Source organism: Phycodurus eques, chromosome 16 (assembly GCF_024500275.1).
Source record: "Phycodurus eques isolate BA_2022a chromosome 16, UOR_Pequ_1.1, whole genome shotgun sequence".
Lineage (NCBI taxonomy): Eukaryota > Metazoa > Chordata > Actinopteri > Syngnathiformes > Syngnathidae > Phycodurus > Phycodurus eques.
Genome location: NC_084540.1, coordinates 23,520,808 through 23,540,556, shown reverse-complemented (window position 1 = coordinate 23,540,556; position 19,749 = coordinate 23,520,808). Strand labels below are relative to the sequence as shown.

The 19,749-nt window shown below is 49.6% G+C and overlaps 3 protein-coding genes across 10 annotated transcripts; all 3 read right to left on the bottom strand.

Annotated features, from left to right (window-relative positions):
- Window positions 1–46: 46 nt before the first annotated feature.
- On the bottom strand, window positions 47–5,924 carry jmjd8 (jumonji domain containing 8). 2 transcript variants are annotated; one of them, XM_061700142.1, is made up of 9 exons: window positions 5,183–5,922; window positions 3,479–3,574; window positions 3,347–3,395; window positions 3,061–3,157; window positions 2,918–2,986; window positions 2,133–2,252; window positions 1,983–2,050; window positions 1,745–1,879; window positions 47–293 (listed from the first exon to the last, which is right to left on the bottom strand). In XM_061700142.1, exons 1-9 carry the CDS (start codon window positions 5,335–5,337, stop codon window positions 213–215), a joined length of 870 nt encoding a protein of 289 aa, XP_061556126.1. In that variant the 5' UTR covers window positions 5,338–5,922; the 3' UTR covers window positions 47–212. The 2 variants fall into 2 exon arrangements, with proteins under 2 accessions (XP_061556126.1, XP_061556127.1); XM_061700143.1 differs by lacking the exon at window positions 47–293 and adding an exon at window positions 356–442 and having other exon boundaries at window positions 5,183–5,924.
- Window positions 5,925–6,141: 217 nt separating this feature from the next.
- On the bottom strand, window positions 6,142–10,254 carry LOC133414640 (uncharacterized). 7 transcript variants are annotated; one of them, XM_061700150.1, is made up of 14 exons: window positions 9,458–10,254; window positions 9,046–9,115; window positions 8,859–8,964; window positions 8,739–8,778; window positions 8,634–8,662; window positions 8,124–8,166; window positions 7,946–8,010; window positions 7,843–7,875; window positions 7,096–7,132; window positions 6,960–7,024; window positions 6,831–6,884; window positions 6,713–6,754; window positions 6,420–6,541; window positions 6,142–6,335 (listed from the first exon to the last, which is right to left on the bottom strand). In XM_061700150.1, exons 2-14 carry the CDS (start codon window positions 9,061–9,063, stop codon window positions 6,318–6,320), a joined length of 672 nt encoding a protein of 223 aa, XP_061556134.1. In that variant the 5' UTR covers window positions 9,064–9,115; window positions 9,458–10,254; the 3' UTR covers window positions 6,142–6,317. The 7 variants fall into 7 exon arrangements, with proteins under 7 accessions (XP_061556134.1, XP_061556130.1, XP_061556131.1 ...); XM_061700146.1 differs by lacking the exon at window positions 6,831–6,884 and having other exon boundaries at window positions 6,885–7,024; XM_061700147.1 differs by lacking the exon at window positions 6,831–6,884 and having other exon boundaries at window positions 6,429–6,541; window positions 6,885–7,024.
- Window positions 10,255–10,360: 106 nt separating this feature from the next.
- On the bottom strand, window positions 10,361–18,594 carry spns1 (SPNS lysolipid transporter 1, lysophospholipid). Its single transcript, XM_061700116.1, has 14 exons — window positions 18,366–18,594; window positions 17,820–18,015; window positions 16,158–16,367; window positions 16,034–16,099; window positions 14,795–14,931; window positions 14,538–14,689; window positions 14,399–14,465; window positions 13,584–13,726; window positions 13,351–13,503; window positions 12,690–12,879; window positions 12,308–12,373; window positions 12,124–12,222; window positions 10,862–11,030; window positions 10,361–10,777 (listed from the first exon to the last, which is right to left on the bottom strand). Exons 3-14 carry the CDS (start codon window positions 16,357–16,359, stop codon window positions 10,707–10,709), a joined length of 1,515 nt encoding a protein of 504 aa, XP_061556100.1. The 5' UTR covers window positions 16,360–16,367; window positions 17,820–18,015; window positions 18,366–18,594; the 3' UTR covers window positions 10,361–10,706.
- Between the last annotated feature and the right edge of the window lie 1,155 nt (window positions 18,595–19,749).

Genomic DNA, 19,749 nt, shown 5'->3' with positions numbered 1-19,749 from the left:
AGCATTGCCGGGCGCGGGACCTCAGGCGCACGCACACGCTGGTCACTTTGCTTTTGACGCACTTTATTCCTTTCACAAGAGCAGAGGAAAAAAAGTCCACTTTTGTTGTTGCCGAGTCTTCCGAGCAGGAAAACGCAGCATCAAATAAAGTCACAAAAAGGTCAGAGGTCATCAGTTGATGACTGAGGTGCTGGAGTGTGCGCTCTTCATCCTCATCCCAGGAAGGTTGAGATGAAGACGCCGGCATCCAGGTTGAGCGTGGCGTGCCACCAGCGCGTGGGGAAGTAAAGAACCTGCGAGGAAACGCAGCAAACGGCTGTCACCGTCAACCTCTTTGGGCTTCCTCTCGCTCTCTCGCCTGGCAGCGCCGTCCTCGTCATCCTAACGCACTAATGAGCGACGTTTCGATACAGCAGCGTAAAATGAGGCACACGTTTTAGTCCTGTAAAGTTTATAGGATATAAATATAGAAAACAACAAAACTTATACCTAAATAAATGTTTGCAATCAATCATTTCTAAACTATTAAATGCAAATGTAGTGGATCGAAAGAAAAAAAAATGTACACCACTGCAAGATCATGCAAAGCTTGAACATTTAATTCGCATACCACTAGAGCACAGGTGTCAAACTCAAGGCCCGAGGCCCGCGAAGCAATTACCGTAATTTCTCACGTATAATGCACACCCATGTATAATACGCACCCCCAAAGTTGACCTTAAAATTCTGGAAAACCCTTCTATGTATAATGCATTTTTACATTGCATGATGTCGCTTCTACCAATATGATCAAAATGAAGTATAATCTGTATTTTGTTAGTTTTTGTTCGAAGAATTATTCTGAAGTTAAGCACTTGGTTTGAACACTTTTTTTTTTAATTTACTTACTTACTCTGATTTTGAAATTCACAGCCCTACTTTTATTTAGTAAATTAGAAAACACACAGTTGTGCTCATATGTTTGATTACCCAGGAAAAATGTGTAAGATGAGTGCAATTCTTTGAAGAAAACATGAAGGACCGGGTGAAACACATTTAATTTGATTCTAATGGGATTCAAATTAAACGATCACGCATTTCAGAAAAGCATTATCATTAAACAAAAGATAACCATAAAGAAATCAATAATGGTTGTTGTTCAGTCATCAGTCATATTTAAAAAAGAAACAATATTTCACAAATTCTGCCAGGGTATGTAAACTTGCACAACTGTACATATATGCAGTCATACGTACGTACCCGTCAAATTGGAATGAAAGTGTAGGCTACACCTTTTTTTATAACCACTAGGTGGCGATGGCATATTAGAATTAAAGTGTACGCCTTTCTCATAACCTCTAGGTGGCAGTGGCATGTTGGAATGAAGGTGTACAGTTTTTTCATAACCACTAGATGGCGGCATACATTTATAAAATGAACGTTTTTTTCCATTTGCCCCTATACCTATGTACAAGGCGCACTATTGACTTGACAATTTTGGGGGGGGGGATGCGCATTATACACGAGAAATTACGGTAGTGTGTTGACTTTGTTTCTCTTGCTAATTAGGTTTATTCTTATGCATCTTTTCCCACTTTTAACAAATATTACAAGATGTTTTTTCCGCAACAAAGCCCTTCTTAACAAAGTGACCATTTCGATTGAGGCATTTGGAATTGGGGGGATAAATTGTCGGGGGGCACCCAAAAAATAATAATAATAATTTGACGCCGCCTTCACATCAAAGTTACGCCACCGGGCTTACCTGTCCGGGTCGCACGGTGCACTGGAGCGGGGCTTGGCGCGGGGGCAGCCGCGGGTACACGTCCCTCAGCCACGCCAGGGTGCTGGCGTTGGGGTGAAAGGGCGGCTCCTCATCCGGCGGGTACAGGAACCAGCGCTGCGGCACACAGCCAGACGTCTGCCTGCGGCTCGCTCTCCGGCGGCGTTTGCCAAAACTACGCCCAAAGCGCTCAAATCCCAAACTACCGCCGCCGACATACCTTCCTCCCGTAGATGACCTCCGAGTATCCCGGTCCGTGCCAGTGGAAGGGGACGCCGGTTCCCGGACCTGGACGGCGGACGGCGACGACAATTTGGGACTTTGCGCTTTCCTCCATTTTGCCGCAATCCCGAAAGCGAAAACGGCAAACCTGCGACGCCGAAGCTTAACGCTCGGCCGGTGCCGGGCAGCAAGAACGGCGGTGGCCGGTAAAAGTCCAGAAGGTTGCGCCACTCGCTCACGTTGTTGTCGCCGAACATATACAGCGTGTCTGCGGAGCACAACAGCGCCACCGAATGGAGACGCACCACAAAAACGTCACGAAATAAAAAACAAACAACACAGCAAAGATACGTTTTAATTGTGTCCTTGTGGTTTTTTGTCTCTCATCATTGTTTTTAATCGCATCATTGTTTTTGATCACATTGTTGTTTTTAATTGTGTCGTCGTTTTTAATCGCATCGTTCTTAATTGCATCGTTGTTGCTTTTAATCGCATTCTTATTTTTAATTGCATCATTTTTGTTTTTAATCGCATCGTTTTTATTTGTCGTTTTTAATCGCATCATTGTTGTGTCATGTTTAATTGCGTCGTTTGTAATTGCTTCATTGTTGTTTGTAATTACATTCTTATTTTTGTTTTTAATTGTCCTTTTTAATCGCGTCGTTTTTAATCGCGTTGTTTGTAATCACGTTGTTTTAATCATGTTTTGAATCGCATCGTATTTTTCAATGACGTCGTTTTTAATCACATTGGGTTTTTTTTAAATTGTGCTGTTGTTTTGATTTTTTTAATTGCGTCGTTTCTTTGTACTTCTGTCAGATCATCTGTTGTTGTTTTTGTCAACGTTGCTGTTTAACGTGCCTTCTGAATGCGAATGTCAACGTCCTCACCCGCCTCACCCGCCTCGCCCCGCCCCGCCCCTTTCCAACTCACCGCTGCCGAGGACGTCGGGCGACTGCGGTCCGAGGAGGACGTCCACATAGTGCCGGAACGGCACGTCCGCTGTGGGCGCACGTCACACGGCGCCTGAAAAGCACGACGGGTAGACGACGACGGCGGCGGCGGCGGGCGCTCACCTTTCTTGTACGAATACGTGTTGGCCGTACTCAGACGAACTTGCCGATCGCCGTATTCGCGAAGTAAATTCTGCTTGGAGCACAAAGAGCGGAATTTCTAAAAACAACAAGAAAGAAATCGCACGGAGAAAAGGAACATCGTTACACCTTCCAAATTAACAAACAATACAAGCATCATTACGCAAACGTGAACAAACGCATAAAACGCAGAAAATACAACAAACACACACACGCACATAAAATAAACCAAAATCCAATCGGACAACGCAACTGAAGCAAAACGTACGGCGTTATCCGTGAGTCCCGTGATGACCGCCGGCCTGCTGTACGCGTAACTATAGAAACGACAGCACAACGTCTCGTTAGCCGCTCCGCGAGCTAGCCGGCGGGCAAACTGGGAAACGCACGCGCGTCTCACCTGTCCAGGAAGCGACGAAGTGAGAGCGAAGACCCGTCCAACACGTCCATGTTACACGGACCTTCGTCATCTACGCTCAAGTGGGACCCACGCGACCTGAACACATGGAATCGCTTTATTTGACACACACACACGACTAAAGATTGACCTTCAGCACCAAAGGTGACGACCATCGGCATGCAAACGCGCCCTAAAGATTTGAGATTTGAAAATTCCAAACTTTTTCCAGATTTCCGGGTAAAATTCTGATTCTTTTGATTCCACGATGCGGCCGAATCATTTCTGGAAGATTCTAGCGACGTTTTAATGCAGCTAAAGCAAATGAAGATGAGACCACATGACAAGACGACCAACCGAGTTGGAAAAGTCAAAGCGTTTCACACAAAGTCTGCATTTACTTGACTAAAAACCCTACTTTCAAACCGGAAACCCGTTTTCAAACCCTCATGCCAAACCCTAACTGTTGTTTTTTCCCGGCGTTGATTTCCTCCTCCTCGTCCGCGAGTCGATTTGAATTTCCGACATTAACGCTCAGCATCCCACTCGTCAAATGCGTTGGCATCACGATGAAATCGCTTTGTCGATGTTTGAAATTGGCTCCGTTGTGTCCTCAGAATACTTTTATTTTCTACGTTTACTTCTCAGGCCAAAAAGGCCCGATAGGACTCCCGCTTCAGTTCGGGGATCGCCGCCGCGACAGGCGCCGACCGCCTTACGGCCACACGGCTCCGGTCGGCGGCCTCGTGAGCAAAGTTCTGCCCGAGGTGGGAGTTGAAACTCCTTCTGACGGGGGATTCCGCCAGACCTTCCCAGCAGACCCTCGCGATACGTTCGGGCCCGCCGTCGGAGCCGACTGGCGATCGGTCGACAGCTCCGGCCGGGCGCCCGAGACGTCCGAGACCGCAAAGTCGATCGTCGAACTGCGACCTAGGGTGACCCGCTGCCCGGTGCGCGTGCGGACACCCTCGCGCTTGAACACGGCGTTCGTCGGGGACGATCCGTGATGACCGCAGAAGTCCAATAACGGAACGCCGCTCGGGTTCTGATCCTCCCAATCACGCCCTTCCGGGTCTCACTGTCGTTGCCCACGTGACCATGGAAGTCCCCCAGCGGAACGACGGAGTCCCCAGGGGGAGCGCTCTCCGGCACCCCCCCCCCTCCGAGGACTCCAAAAAGGGTGGGTCCTCTGAACTGCTGATTGGTGCATAAGCACAAACAACAGTCAGGACCACCCGAAGGCGGAGGGAGGCCAACCTCTCGTCCACTGAGGTACAGGGGGGGCAATAAGTATACCCGCACCTGCTCGGCGCCTCTCACCGTGGGCAACTCCAGACTGGAAGAGAGTCCGACCCCTCTCGAGAGGACTGGCACCAGAGCCCGAGGCGAGCCCGACTAAATCTTGGCGGAAGTTCTCGACCTCGCACACCAGCGCGGACTCCTTCCCTGCCGCAGAGGCGACATTTTATCTCCCTAAAGCCAGCTTCTGTAGCCGGGGATCGGATCGCCAAGGTCCTGCGTGTATATTAGTGTTATTCTGCTTATTATAATGATTGGCGTATGTTGTGACTCCACTAGAAACTCTTATCAGGGGGGGGGGGGTCGCTATCCCAGGTGACCACAGCGTCCTCGGGTGTCAAGTACTGCAGTGTGCGCCAATTCCAATATAACGAAGTCGCGTGGAGCCGAGTGTGTTTGACAACAGACCAGCCGCCGTCGCCGTCGCCGTCGCCGCCGTCGCCGTCGCCGCCGCCGCCGCCGCCGTCTTGTTCGTGCGTTCGCCTTTGCGCCTCGAGCAGGACAACAAAAGACAGCAAAGCCAAGCGCAAGGCCGTTTGGGGGGACATTTTCCAATGTTCCATTGGAAAGAATCAAACAAAACGACTCAATTGACGTGGAAAAAGGAGCAAGAGGAGAGACGGAACAGACTCTTCGCTTCCTGGTCGGGGGCCAATCACAAGCAAACAACCCACGCGCGGCATTCTGGGAACATTGGAATCGGGAACTCCTCTTGTAGGCCGTTCGTGTCAGTCGAAACGCTTCAAATGAAAATGGTTTGTTTTTCTTGCGACATGTCAGTCATTAGTATTTCTAACAGAAATAAGAAATCCCAGCTGACTTCGGGTGTAAGGCGGACTACACCCTGAACCGGTTTGCCGGTTAGCCGCGGACAACCGCTCGCGTTCGCATTCACCGAGTGGGAAGTGAACCCGCCTCGCCGGCACCGCGACGCCATCAGCGACCGCGCATTTGCCGTTTAGCCAATAGTCTCGATACAAATGGCAATGAAGCCAAACGATAAACAGTACGTTCAAAGCCGAGGGGGAGTTTGGTTCGCAAGCACGAAGTTCATCAAAAGAGGAAAACTAGGCGTGTTTTTGCCAAATGAGCCAAATGGTTCTCGTCGATCGTTGACAATACAAAGTCTTTTTTACATTTCGGCATGTACTTTTTTTTTTACTTAATTACAGGCTTTCATTCGGGAAATCCACTTTTTTTTTTTTTTTTTTTAACAACAACGAGTATCTGTACTTCTACTTCAGTACAGAGTAAATTTGCCACCTGCAGTGACGTGAACAATCTTGCAACAATATTGGTAAATAATATTGAAAGTAGTTCTAATGCTGTTATCTCATAACTCCAATCAACACAAAGGGGACAAAGACTGATGTTTGTTCACTTTAATTTCATAAAAACAAAACTAGTGTGAATGAAAACATTCTCAGGAGTTGTCACTTCAACATAAAAAGTCACAAAGAAAAAAAATGCGCAATCCACGGCAGTTCGTTCATCATTTCAGCCAGGTGACATCATCCGTCAAACTCCGCCCCGTTCATCCACGTCACGGCGATGTCATCACCTGCGAGGCAAAGTCACTCACTCAGCTGACGCTCGCCGCGTGCGATTGACGGGACGTCTGAACCGAAAGCTTCCAGAACTTAACTGTACTTACGCTGGCTTCGTTGACGTACTTCCCCTCGCCGTCGTCGTCGTCGTCATTTTGGGACGACGACGACGACGGCGACGGCGACGGCGGCGACGGCGACGGCGACGGCGGTGTCTCTCCTGGCGGGCAACGGGAAGCGGAAAAGAGAAAAGTGTCAAGCGTCGATCAGCAGATGTCGTTCGCACAGGAAGGAAGCAGCGAGGGCGCCGCCCCGCCGCCAGGAAGTGGCGCAATCCTGATAAGAGAGGACCTCATGTCGGTCATGATGACGATGAAGATGAAGAAGTTACCTCCTCGGGGCAGCGGAATCACGTTCAGGTAGTCTCTGTCGTCTGAAGAGCAGAGACAGTTAAACGGACGGTAAGACGGGCCAGAAGACAGACGGTCAGGCGGTGCGAGTGTGGCGACCTGTCGGAGAGTGCGCCGTGCGCTCACGGACGTTTTCGTAGTCGTGGGGTTCACCTGCAACGCAGACGTGGCGTCCGTTTTCAAACGGTGACGAGCAACAGCAAAGACGGCCGAGGCGTCGGACGCTACCTGAGCTCGGCGTGGACGCGCCGCTACGATTGGTCCCGGGAGCCTCGTCTTCTGGCAACACGATTCTGCAGGAACAAGAACCAGATCAGACGGGAAAAGATGAGCGCGGAGATTTCGCCGACTAGAAAGTACTTACAAGTAATCCCCGGTAGAGGATTCTGGGAAGGCCCGTTCTGTGGAAACAAACGACAATGTTCGACAGAAAACTTCTACTTCCTCTTCGGAGAACAATTCGTTTATTTCCTGTCGCCCAACTAAAAGTGCTCAACATTCACTCGAGGGGGCAGCATTCGGCCTTGTTCAGATCCTCAGACGAGTGACTGCTCAACCACAACCGGAAACAAGAAAAACTTGAACAACCGCAACCTGAAGAACTAGGCAAAGAAGAAGAGAAACCGGAGGAAGTAACAGGAGAACTACAAACTGAAGAAGATCCAGAAGCAAGCATCACCAGAACTAGAACAAGAAGCTCTACAAAGTAGAAGAACCAGAAGCACAGGAAAAAACACAATCTGAAAAACCAGTCAAAGAATCACAAGAACAACAAAAAGCACCAAAAGCAAAACCAGAAGAACCAGATGAAATATCAGAAGAAGAACCAGAAGCAGGAGGAGGATCAGAAGCACAAAAAGCACAACAAAAACCACAATCTGAAGAAGAACCAGGCAGAGGCAGAAGAACAAACCAAAGAAGCACCAGAAGCAAAAGGGGAAAAAAAACAGAACCTGAAGAAAAAGCAGAAGCACGAGTGAAGAGTCCTAATCTGAAGAACCAGACACAAAAGACAAAGAATCAGAAGAAGAACCAAGAGAATCATTAGCAGAAGAAAAACCAGAACCAGAATCAGTAGAATGTGTGCGACGGTAATTGGAAGGTGACTGACCATCGTAGGAGTTCTGGTAGCTATGGTTACTTTCTGGAGGAGGAGACAAAAAAAGAAGTAAAAAAAACTTCCACCGACAAACTTGACAATCTTTTCATCTCACCGCTCTCTGTGGGTTCCAGGTCGGGTCTGCTGCTGCGCTGACTGCCACGATCCGAAGCAGTAATGCTGAGAAGAACATCAAAGACGCGAAGAAGCGAGACATGAAGGAAAACTTCAGACGTGCAGAAGAACAACATCAAAGACCTGGAGGTCCAGACTTTGGGGTGTGGTCAACTCACAAAGGTGACAGCAGGTCAGAGTTCAGGCGAGCTGTCGAGTGATCTGCAAATTAGTGGATATCTGCGCTAAATGTTTAGCTCGTTAGCAACAGAACTCTCAGCTTCTGCTAATTTGAGCTTCAAACATATTTCTCGTCTGCCGTCGTCAGCTTTAGCCACAAACTAGTTGCAAATGTTTAGCCTGTTCGATTCCACCATTTGCAAATGAAAACATTTGCAAATTGAGGTTTAGCTTCCACCAGCTGTGTGGGTAATGCTTGTTTGTAAGGGTTAGACCGTTAGCATCTGCCAATTGTAGCTTTTAACATTTAGTTTGTTAGCTTCTGCCAACTTTAGCCACAGACTAGCTATGAACGTTTCTCTCGTTACCTTCTGGCAACTTTAGCTGTCGTAAATGAGGTTTAGCTTGCCCACGGCCCACCAGGTGTCCCTCCCTGATTTAGCTTGTCACATTTTGCAATAAAGGTCAATCGTGTTAGCGTTAAGCGGAAGCTTCTCCCGGCGACTTACGTTGGCGGACGAGTCTGAAGTGAGCGGATCTGCGTGTGACAGACAAAAGACCGGCGTGACTCAAAACGCGCAACGCGAGCGCTCGCTTTACAGCGTGAAACTTACGTGACGTACTCGTCTGTGTTGCTCGCTTCCCGGATGGAAACTGGTGACAGGAAACACAAGGAAAAAAACAGTTGAGTTGGACGCCCAGATGACAGGAAGCGGCATCGTCATCACGCGCACCGGGTGACCCGTCGTCCCTGCAGCGCAGACAAATCAACGCCAGGACCACGGCGCACGCCAAAACGGCGGCCGACGCCATCACTGGAAGCGACGCGTCCGCGGAAACCTGACCACATCGCGGCAACAACGGTCGAAAAGTTCATCTGCCAAAAATGTTTGCGCGACGTGCCGCGGAGGGACGACTCACGTCAAAGGAAGACAACATGGTGGACGCGCCGCACTCTTGAAATCACCGCGCCCTCGCCGCACTTGATGTCCTCGTGGGGAAGCAAAAAGATGATGAGGATGATGACGGCAGTGCAGAATACGATGAGAGAGAAAAAGGACGACAACAAAATGAGAAGACAAAGTTGAGGAAGAGGAAGGAAAACATATAAGTTGAAGAAAATGATGACAAAGACAATAGCCCAGACGAAGAGGAAGACGTCGAAGAAGCCCTTGTGAGCGAAGAAGAAAAAGGCGACGAAGACGAACGAGGAGAGCGGGCCGTGACGACGACGAAAAGAAGAAAAAGACACCAAAGAAGAAAGAGACGACGACGACGACGACGAGCCGAGGAGGAAACCGAGACGAGACCAAACGGAAGAAGCGCGACAAACCTTTTTCCACGTCGAGGGCCTTCCGAGCGTCTGGGGCGGCTATCTTGAGCTCCGCCGGCCCGCGAGGAAGTGGCGAAGAAAAGGGCGAAGGCGGACGTGACCGGACGACTTCCCGTCGGTCAGGTGCATGCCGGGAAACGCGGCCGGCGGGAGACGTCCGCTCGCTCTCCGGCGGTCCCCTCCTGCGCGGATCTCGGCCTTTCGGCGTTCCTCGCCGGCGTCGTCGATGGACTTCCTCCCGCCCGCTTCGCCGATCGGCCTCCGTGAGCGCTCTCCAATGCCGCGCTCGTGGGAAGACGCGTGTTCTCGAGCTTCGCGCCGACAAACAGGAAACCGCATCGAGGTAAGGGGAAGGGGGCGGGGCGGGGGGGGCCACGACCGACAAAAACGACACTGAAGCACCTGGATTTGTGGGGGACTAGCAGACCACAAGATGAAGACTAGTATACAACTACTAGATGACAAGCAGATAACTAGCATACGCGAGAGAGAGGACGACGACTACGACCACCGCAAACTACACGAACCCACTTGGACTCGTCCGAGACCAGCAGACGACAAGAGGGTGACGTGTCGATAAATAGCAAACCAGAGAGATGTTTACGATATAACTACTGGGTGACAAATAGAAGCTTACTATACTACTAAGATGACTAGTATCTATAACTATTCAGATGACGAATCGCAGTCTCGAAAAAACCTAGATCCCGAGCAAACAACGAGGAGAGCGGACAAATAGTACAGTATATAACAACTGCTAGATAACGAGTAGACAACTAGAAGATGGCTTGCAAACTACGAGATGGTTAGCAAATGACTACCAAGTGACGAGTACAGAACTACTTGATAACTGCCGGATGACTAGACTTGAAGCCGAGTTGTGTCCGAGCAAATCACAGGGTAAAGAAGTTGATGTTTTTTATTCGGTTCATCTAAAAACAAAGCAAGGAAAGTGGCTTGCCGTCAAGACAAAAGCGAGAAGATGACACACGGGACGTCGAGAAAGGCAAACGCCCTAATAAAAGGCGGCAAGTTGAGAACAGGAAAGCGCATCCTAAAAGAGCACGCGAGAAGTAACAAGCGGATTTGGCGGCGGAGTCGAGTTTACCGGTGGAGCGGTTTTGCTCCAACGAGCGTCCGGCATCGTTCAAATTTTATTTCATTTTTTTAAAAAGGGAAAAGTCGTGAAAAACGTCCGCCGCTTCCTCCCAAGTTCACGTTCGCGTGGCGAAGATCAACGGGGACCCCGTCAAATCAGAACACTGGACACCGGAACGGAAGCGGACCGCCCGCTTTCGGGCACCGGGATGGGCTCGTCATCTGCGGACAAACCGACAAGTCGCGTCGCGTCACGTCACGTCACGTCGTGTCACGTGACGCGACGAGTCGCGCGTCAGCGGTCACCTTCCGGTCCGAAGTTGTCGGCTCGGTGGCGGTCTCGCTCGATGAAGAGGGCGGCGGCCAGGAAGAAAGCTCCGCCCACGACGGCCACGAAGGAGCAGAGAAGCAGAGAAAGTTGCAGCGAGCGAAACTGCCACAAGAACGAGTCCGTCTTCCTCAGCGAGTCCGACACCTGAAACGGCACAGCGCCGCCGCATCGACGACGACAACGACAACAACACCTCATCGATTCATCCACAACTATTCTGATAACAGAAGTTCATCGCTTAACTTTCAACTTGAAATTTCAGCCTCGCAGCGGTAAATGTTTGCAGACCGATTGTGTTTTTCAAAATAAGACCTTTGCAAACATCAGCTTTTACTTCGGAAAACAATCATCGACCTTTTTGCCGATTTTCTGACAGATGTCAAGGACCAAACGGGAACCGATTCAAGAACCGTTCCAAAAAATGGACCAATCTAATTTTAGAACATTATAATTGATTGTTCCAATGAATCATAAAACTACTACAATCACTTCCCATCCCTTGATTAAAATGTTTTTTTCAAATTGGCAGTGCAGAAAAAGCACAAGCAAACTGATTGCGTGTCAGCTCATAATAACCACAAGACGAACGCATATTTTCAAAAGCCGTTTGGAATGAGTGACGTCGTATGCGCGTCGCTCACTATGAGGCTGAGCTGCGCTTCCGGTGGCTTACCACAACTTTCAAGGTGGCAACTTGTACTGCAGCGGCAAAACACAAAGTAAGAATACTGATCATTTTGGGTCTATTATGAAAAAACTATTTGCTGCTGCAGTTTGACAAAAGTGTCATTGACACGGAGTTGAAGCCGAAGCAGCCTCAGAAGCGGATGGACAGCGAGCAGAATTAAGGAATGAAAACTGAATGAAGTCGTCTCCCTCTTGTGGCAAATTGCGCAACGGGAGCCAGACGCGGTGGCTCGGGCGTACGATCGGGATGCCTCCCGGGTGACCCGGGCACGTCCCGCCGGGAGGAGACCCCGGGGACGCCTCGGGATCCCCCCGGAAGAGCTGGACGAAGGGATCGGGGAGAGGGAAGTCTCTGCGTCCCTGCTAAAGCTACTGCCGCCCCTCCTCGGAAAATGTGGAAGAAAACGGATGGATGGACAATATCAAACGAACAACAATACTGGGTTGATAAACACTAATTGTGAAAAAACAGGATTCGGTCATATCCGATGAATGAATCGAATAATCGACCGCTAGCCGCGGTCTCACGAAAGCCGCCACGCGTACGTACCACGCCGATGAGGTACGGACTTCCCGCGTCCCCCAGCAGGTGCGAGACGACGATCTGCACAGCCTCGGCGGTGGAGCGTCGCGTCGGAACCACCACGTACTGACAAACGAGCGCAAGCACAAGCGGACGTGAGGAGGCGGAGGAGGCGGTGCCGGCGGAACCTGCGGCACGCGACGTCGCTGACCAGCAGGATGTCGGCGACGATGGCCCAGTTCATGGACAGGAACGTCTCGCCCAGGAAAACAAATACCTGCGCACACGTGGCACAGTTGCAAGTGCCACACATTAAGCTTGTCGGCACATCACCGGACCCGAAACGACCAGCGCAGGACGAGTATGCGTACTACTAGCTGACTAGTAGATGACCGGCAGAAGATCAGAGAAAACATAAAAAAAAAAACAGGAAGTGGAACAAGTTCCACTTCATCATAAAAGAGGAGACAGGAGAAGTTGAGAATGGGCAACGACACGGGCAAAGGCGGGACGCGCAGGAAGTCGAAACTAATAACCAAAGCGGAGGTCGGCATTTTGGCCGCCACGTTAGCGGCCTGGCCCTCTGTACTCACGTATGTGGCGACGGCGCTGGCCTCGGCGAAGACGATGGCGAGGTAGAGGAAGGGCGCGGCCAGCAGCAGGCCGGCGGCGCACACCAGCGGGTCGGCGCGCGGCGTCCGCGTCCGGAGCAGACGGCTGGCCTGGACGCCGCCGGCCACGCCCAGCACGCCCGTCACGCACGTGACGGCGCCGAAAATCAGACTGGCGGAGCGAACAAACACAAACGCCGATCAGGTCGCTCGGAGGAAGTCGCGTGCCGCGTGCGCAAGTCGCAAAAGTCCAAACGTTATGAAGTTAACGTAGCACGTTACTACCCGCCTCTGGTCGTGACAGTGACGCTATTAAGAATCGGATTCATTGGGTTAACGTCACAAAGGTACTCGCCGCCACCGATTAAGCGCCTAACCGACATGCGGCTCAGTTCACGGTTAACCGGCGGCCAATGAGCAAACCTGTGACGTTACTTGATCAAAAACAATCCTGGAAACCAAAATGCTTTGCAGCTCCCCCCGTAATCCGTCTTTCAAGCATTGTTTTCTTTTGACTCTTTTCTTGGCGCACTCTTGTGAAAATGCAGATATTTCAGTGGAAACTGGAAAGACTTGGCAAGTCATGTAGCTGAAGTCCAAGTCAGGTGGCGTCACGCGACCGGCAGCGCAGGCGAGTGCTCACCTGTCCGAGGACGAGCAGTGAGCCTCCACGCAGGGCGCACGCTCGCCCGTGAACATGGCCGCCCTGAACAGGAAGGTGGGCGCCCACAGAGCCAGCGAGCCGGTGACGAAGGCCACGGCCGTGAAGCCCAAGGTGGACAGCGTGAAGCTCGGGCTGCCGAGACAGAAAGAGAGCGGCTTCGCTTTCGATTCGCTACGCGCGGGACCCCGACGGCGGATGGCGGGCGCGCCTACTTCCTGCTCAGCGCTCGCAGGTCCTCGATCCAGCCGCTCCGGTGAAGCCGATGTCGGGGCCGAGCTTCCACGGCGCCGCGTTTTGGCTCCTGGACCACCAGGAGGAGGAGCAGCACAGCGAGCAGACCCAACGCTGGCGTCACCTACCGCCAGTGTTTGAAAATTACCGGTTGAACGTGGAATAATAATAATAGCGGAATAATAGACTTTGATGACTTTCTCAAAGTTATACAAGTTTTTTTACTTTGCTTAATTTGGAATGAGTGCATCAACATGTCGCCTTTAAAAGGTTGCTTCAAACCATAGATCAGATTTGAAAAAAATAAACAGGACGAAATGTAAACATTTGGAAAACATGACACCGTGTGCACAATTTAGACAATATCGCTTCCTTGAAAAAAGTCCAAAATTAGAGAGTTTAAACTGCTCAATATTCTCGAATGTGTTCAAAGGCGGAGCTACGAGTCTAACCGTTGCAACATTTCCGACTGATAGATTGAAACGCAGCGTGGCGCATATTTGGAAAGATGTGTCAGCAGAACGCCACATGCCCAGAGAGCCAATCACAAGCAGCAGCTCTCGGAGGAGGAAGTGGTCGGGAAAAAAAACATTTTTCCAACGTGACTGCGTTGGAAAAATGGACGTTGACAAAAGGCAATTGTAATTTCATGACACGTTTTCTCGCAGGAATGTAATGGATTACAACTCCATACATTTTGTAATGAAATTCGTTACATGTAATTAGCTACTCCCCAACACTGGCTGCGACACAGCGAGGGGGCTCACGCAACGGGCACACACACACGGAGACGCACCCTCAGAGCCCAGTGCCAGTCCTCGGATACGTTGCTGACTTGCGAGCCCACGATGTAGCCCAGACCGCTGCGGACAGAAGGAGGGGATGCGGAAGGAGACGGGGAAGCTTGCGGAGAGCCACGGCGCCAGCGCGCCTACCTGCCCACGGGGATGGCGAAGTAGAAGACGGAGAGCATGTTGGTGCGGCTCTCCTTGACGTAGAGGTCGGCGATGACGGTGGGCGCGATGGTGGAGTAGCTAGCCTCGCCCACGCCCACCAGGCCGCGCGTCAGCAGCAGCGCCCAGAAGTGCTGAAATCAAAAGGAAACACACCGGCGCTCACGGCCCGCGCACGCACCTTCGCCGGCCCCCCCGCCTTCCGCCTCCATCTTGTCGTCGCCGCGATCGTCGCTCACCTCCTTGGGCGTGTACGAGCTGGCGAGCGTGACCAGCGACCAGAAAGCGATGCCGCCGCTCATGATCGACTTCCTGTTGTAGCGGTCGCCCAGGTAACCGAAGAGCGGCGCCAGGAACATGTAACTGCAGATGAAGACTGGAGGCGGGGCAGGACGTGATGTCACTGACTGCCACAGACATACCGTGCCGAGCGCTCAGTCGTGCGGCGACACGGCCGCCGTTTTGGATGAGGCAAAGTGGAGCGATGGGAGAAGAGGAGTTGCCTCCTTTTCGATATTTAGAATTTCAGATAAACACATTAGAAAAGACATCCTCAACATAAGATGAGTAAACATTTTGACAAGTTGTTGTCTTTCCCAAATATTCAGACACACACTCGTATATGGCGGCACGGCGGCCGACTGGTTAGAGCGTCAGCCTCACGGTTGAATGTGCGCGTGCCTTTAAAAAGGAGTTACTTGGAAGTCAGCGAACGAGCATGTAAAGTTGGCCGGCTGTTCATTGACTACACCGTCAGCCGCCGTGCGCGCGCAACGACGGCGTCGGGCGAGGCTGTCGGCAGGTCGGCGGTGCTATGCTTGCATTTACTGTCTTTTGTTAGCGTTTGTTCGATAAAGCAACGGAAGGAGCACCGGCACCAGTTTCCATCCTCCGTCTATCCAAACCCCATTATGGATTACACTTGGTTGGAACTAGCAGTGGGAGGCTACATTTAATTAGCTAACGATGTTGACTTTACATGCAGTTGTGTAACTTAAGCCATTTGCGCTTTGCACTTCTTTTCTTTTATTAAGTGTGGAATGATCCCACACGTTGGCATTCTGTCTTTTACGCACTTTCTTCCTGGAATATTGCTACGCGAGTCCGCAGTAACATCACGTGTTGAAAAAGAATCACTGCAAAAAAAAAAAAAAAAATATAGCTAAAAATCCACGATATGAATTCAATCTGCGATGCACCGAACCCGCGAAAAGTGAGCGACGACTGTAACAACAATCAGAGTAGCTAATGTAGCATTTCCGTAACTTCAACAGGAAAGACTTTTTCATTGTTTGGAAAGGTGGCCTTAAATGTAAAACGCTTGCAACATTTCTATACAAGAACGTAGCGTGATCTTCACCCACCGCTCCACATCCAATACGGCGGCGCTGTCAACAAACAATTCAGCACTCAATGCAGCATCTATCTCAGCATTTCATGTCTACATACACTCGTCTAAGCGAACGGCGTCATCTTACCAGTCTGGAGCAAACCCGATTTGCTGTCGTCGATTCCGAAGTAACGCTCGATGTCAGGAAGAACGCCTGTCGGACCGATGACATCATCAGCGTGCGGCGTGCGTTCGCGGGCGCGGGCGCGTACCTGCGACGGTGAACCGGTCCATGTAGTTGAGCAGGTTGACGTAGCACAGGATGAACACGGTCAGCACGGCGCGTGTGGGCGTTACACCGCTGCTCGGCTCCTCCCCCTGCGCCGCACCGCGCTCCTCCTCCTCCTCCTCCTCCTCCTCCTCCTCACCGTCATCGCACAGGAACGGCGCGGCATCTGACGCATCCGAAGACATGGCGGCCGCTGAGGACGACGGGAAGTCAGCACAGCGAAAACCTTTTGAGCCTTTCTTGCGTATTCAAGTCAGTTCATACCAGTTGCATGGGCAGATTTCTTTTTCCACTTATTTTAGGGACAAAATGTCATTTTCACGAGGTACCTTTTGCGTTTTTACAGTGCACCAGTACAACCCCAAAATGGATGTCATAGATATCAAGCTTTGCCCTCGCTAGTGGTACTACCAGTAGAACGACTAGGGATCCCTAGTAGACGACTGTCTCTTACGAGTGGCGTCTTTTTTTCCACTACTAGTGCCACTTTTGGCCTACTTGTACAACCTTCAGATGGCTATCATGGATATCTAGCTTGAGGTCCAAGTACTAGTATTCTTTGTCCTCACGAGTGATGTCTTCTCACAGTACTAGTGCCACTTTTGACCTACTAGTACCCCCTTAAGCTTGACATCAAGGGTGTCCATATCTTTGTCCTCATTACTAGTACAACTAATACTGACTACAGCGTACTAGAGTGTCTTACTAGTTATGTTTTGTTACCACTACTAGTGCCACTGTTGGCCTAGTATTCAATTAACCTTACAAGTAAACTACTGTGTTGCACTAGTAACACTACAACCCAAACTAGTAGGCATGTGTCACGCACTAGCAGCCTCCTTATCAAGGATATCAAATCTATTTGATCCATGTAGTAGTACACTCATTGTCTTTACGAGTACATGTTACTAGTGAGGCAAAACATCGGACATCTGCGTGCTACTGCTCGTTACGCGCTTAACTTTGCCAAACAAATATGAGCGTTCATCCAAAGAATTGCATTCCGGATCGGTTGTTAACAAGGCCCACCGCCACCGGTGCTGTAAACCTACAGGGCACCTGTGGGTGGAAGTCGAAGAAGAAGAAGAAGAGGTGGAAAGCGGGTTCTTGGGCAGAAAGAGAGGAGGAAAGCACAGAGCTGAGAACTGAACATGGGGACTTTGAATGTTGGGACTATGACAGGCAACGCTCGACATGATGATGATGGACCTTAAACTGCATATCAAAGATCTGGAATCAATGCCCAAACGGCTTTACGGAAGGCCGTTTGGGCATTGATTCAGCTCGGGTCTGTTAAAAAAATTATAAAAAATAGAGAACTAACAGGCGGCACTCCGCAAGGATCACTTCTGACAACCCTGTCTCTTATTGCATGTCCTATGTAAAACATGACACATAGGTTCATTGGGCCTTGTTGTGTTACTCGTGCAGCATAGTAGCTTACTTCAGTAACAAGGTGTAATAGTGTATTAGTATGCCACTAGTGGCACTAGTAGTGGAAATAACATCTCTAGTAAGTCGCTCTACTCGTGTCCTAAATTGTCTGACTAGTTAGGGCAAAGTGTCTCCTAGTACATGGAGCTTATAAAGTGGGTATCAGTGATAGGGACTATAAGCTGGAAAGGCCTTCCAGCAGCAGGTGTACCTAATAAGGTGGCCTGAGGGCGTTGCTTCTCGGAGGAACCAATCGACGAGTTGCATTAGAGGTGGGCGTGGCTCGGAAAAGGCTCGCAGATGGATCTCCACGTTTGATTGGACGCAGTTTTCCTCCCAGGAAGCATGTGACAAGCTGACAGCTGTCAATCATTTGCGTCAAGGCGACGTCTCACTCGGCTCATTTTCTGTCGAACGACATGTCACCTTTCACATCTTTATTTTATTTTTTGACATCGTTTTTATTGAACCCAAACACGTTATTAAATCACATTAAGATGATTCCTGATAGATTTTTTTTTTTAAAGAATTCATTTTCCCCCAGTTACGTCATCAATAAGTGAATGTTAGTCAACATTTTGTGCTGGTAAATGTGGAATATTTAGCAATTAAGAGTCCGACAAACAAAAAATAAATTGGAAAAAATTGACGAGCGAGTGAACACAAACGTGAATGTATGTTTCAAATGCTTACTAGTGTGCTCTCGTGAAGCACGAAGTGAATTTTTAAAACACGTAAGCAGCTTGTTTTTGTTTACCTCCAATCAAATGCGATGACTCAGGCTTTTGTCTTCTTCAGACTTAATTCTAAACTGTTAAACAAACAGGTCGTCGTCGTCGTAGTTTTGCCTTCTTTTCTTCTTGTCCCACGACGACGCTCACGGTCTCGAGAAATTAGCAGCGAACGTAAAAGCTCACAAATGACATTTGTTCGCTGCCGCCATGTCACTTTCCGACTTCCGCTCCTGGCCTCACGTGGCGCCCCATCACGTGTCTGCATGACCAATCAGATGATGAGTGGACGTTCCTGCACGTGACCCAAACAGGCTGACATTTTGAGACTTTCGGATTGGACAAAACTTGTTGACGCTTGATTGGAGACATCACTTAAGTTCTCAACTAGAAGGGGACACATCTTTGTAAAATGACTGTGTTGGAGTGGCAAATTTACATCCAAATCTTTATTTTGTTTGTTTGTTTGTTTGTTTGTTTGTTAACAAGATGCATACTACAACCACTGTGGCTTTTGCTCCAAATACAAATGGGGTCTGGTACAATCCAAAATAAAAATAAGAAAGAAAAAGAAAATGAACTAGGGCCAAATATATGTGGAGTGGCCCAAGTGCCCCAGAACAATTTCAAACCGCACCCCCCTCCCAGTGGACGATTGGTTTGGGATTGGCGAAAAGTGCCCTCAAGAGGGGGGATGGGAAAAAGTGCCCACCACCCCAATTTATGAACAAAAAAATAAAATAAAAAGGGAATTTAGGTTTCACATTTAAAAAAAATACATTTCTGTAGAAAACATTTACTGGGGACAAGGATAGTATTTACCAAATGGTCATTATTTGTATTGCACATAAGACCAAAAGAAATGTCTTCTCAAGAAAAATCTCTTTAAAACTTTCAGTAAATTCAGCCGTATATATAAGCTCATAAAATCTTTAGTTCTCTGACTAACGCTCTCAACACTTGCGCAAATGGGTACGGCAGCATGGAAAGTTACAGTCGCCAGGCAAAACGCATCGATGTGGCAACACCGAGTTGACGCCGAACATAGCGGCACGCCGCAGTGTCGGCTGGAGGAGCTATCCCTTTGGATTAAAACGCTTTCAATTAAATTTCAACTTCTACAAGTACCGGCACCCACCGTATAATTTTGTTTTTAAAAAAAGCCCACATGATCACAACAAGGTTATTTTTCCATCAGATGACATCCCAGTAGCTTGAAACAAAGGGACACCGGAGAAACCCGTAGCTGACCTTTCCACTGGAAAGGCGTCATGCGCTGCCGTGCATATGGTCCATGAACCTCACTCGCCATGAGACAGAGCCGCCCCGAAAACGAGCCAATTACACCATAGCAAGAAATTTGTTTAGAATTCTTGTTCCTTGGGGTATTTGGAGCAAAGCGTGCTGCAC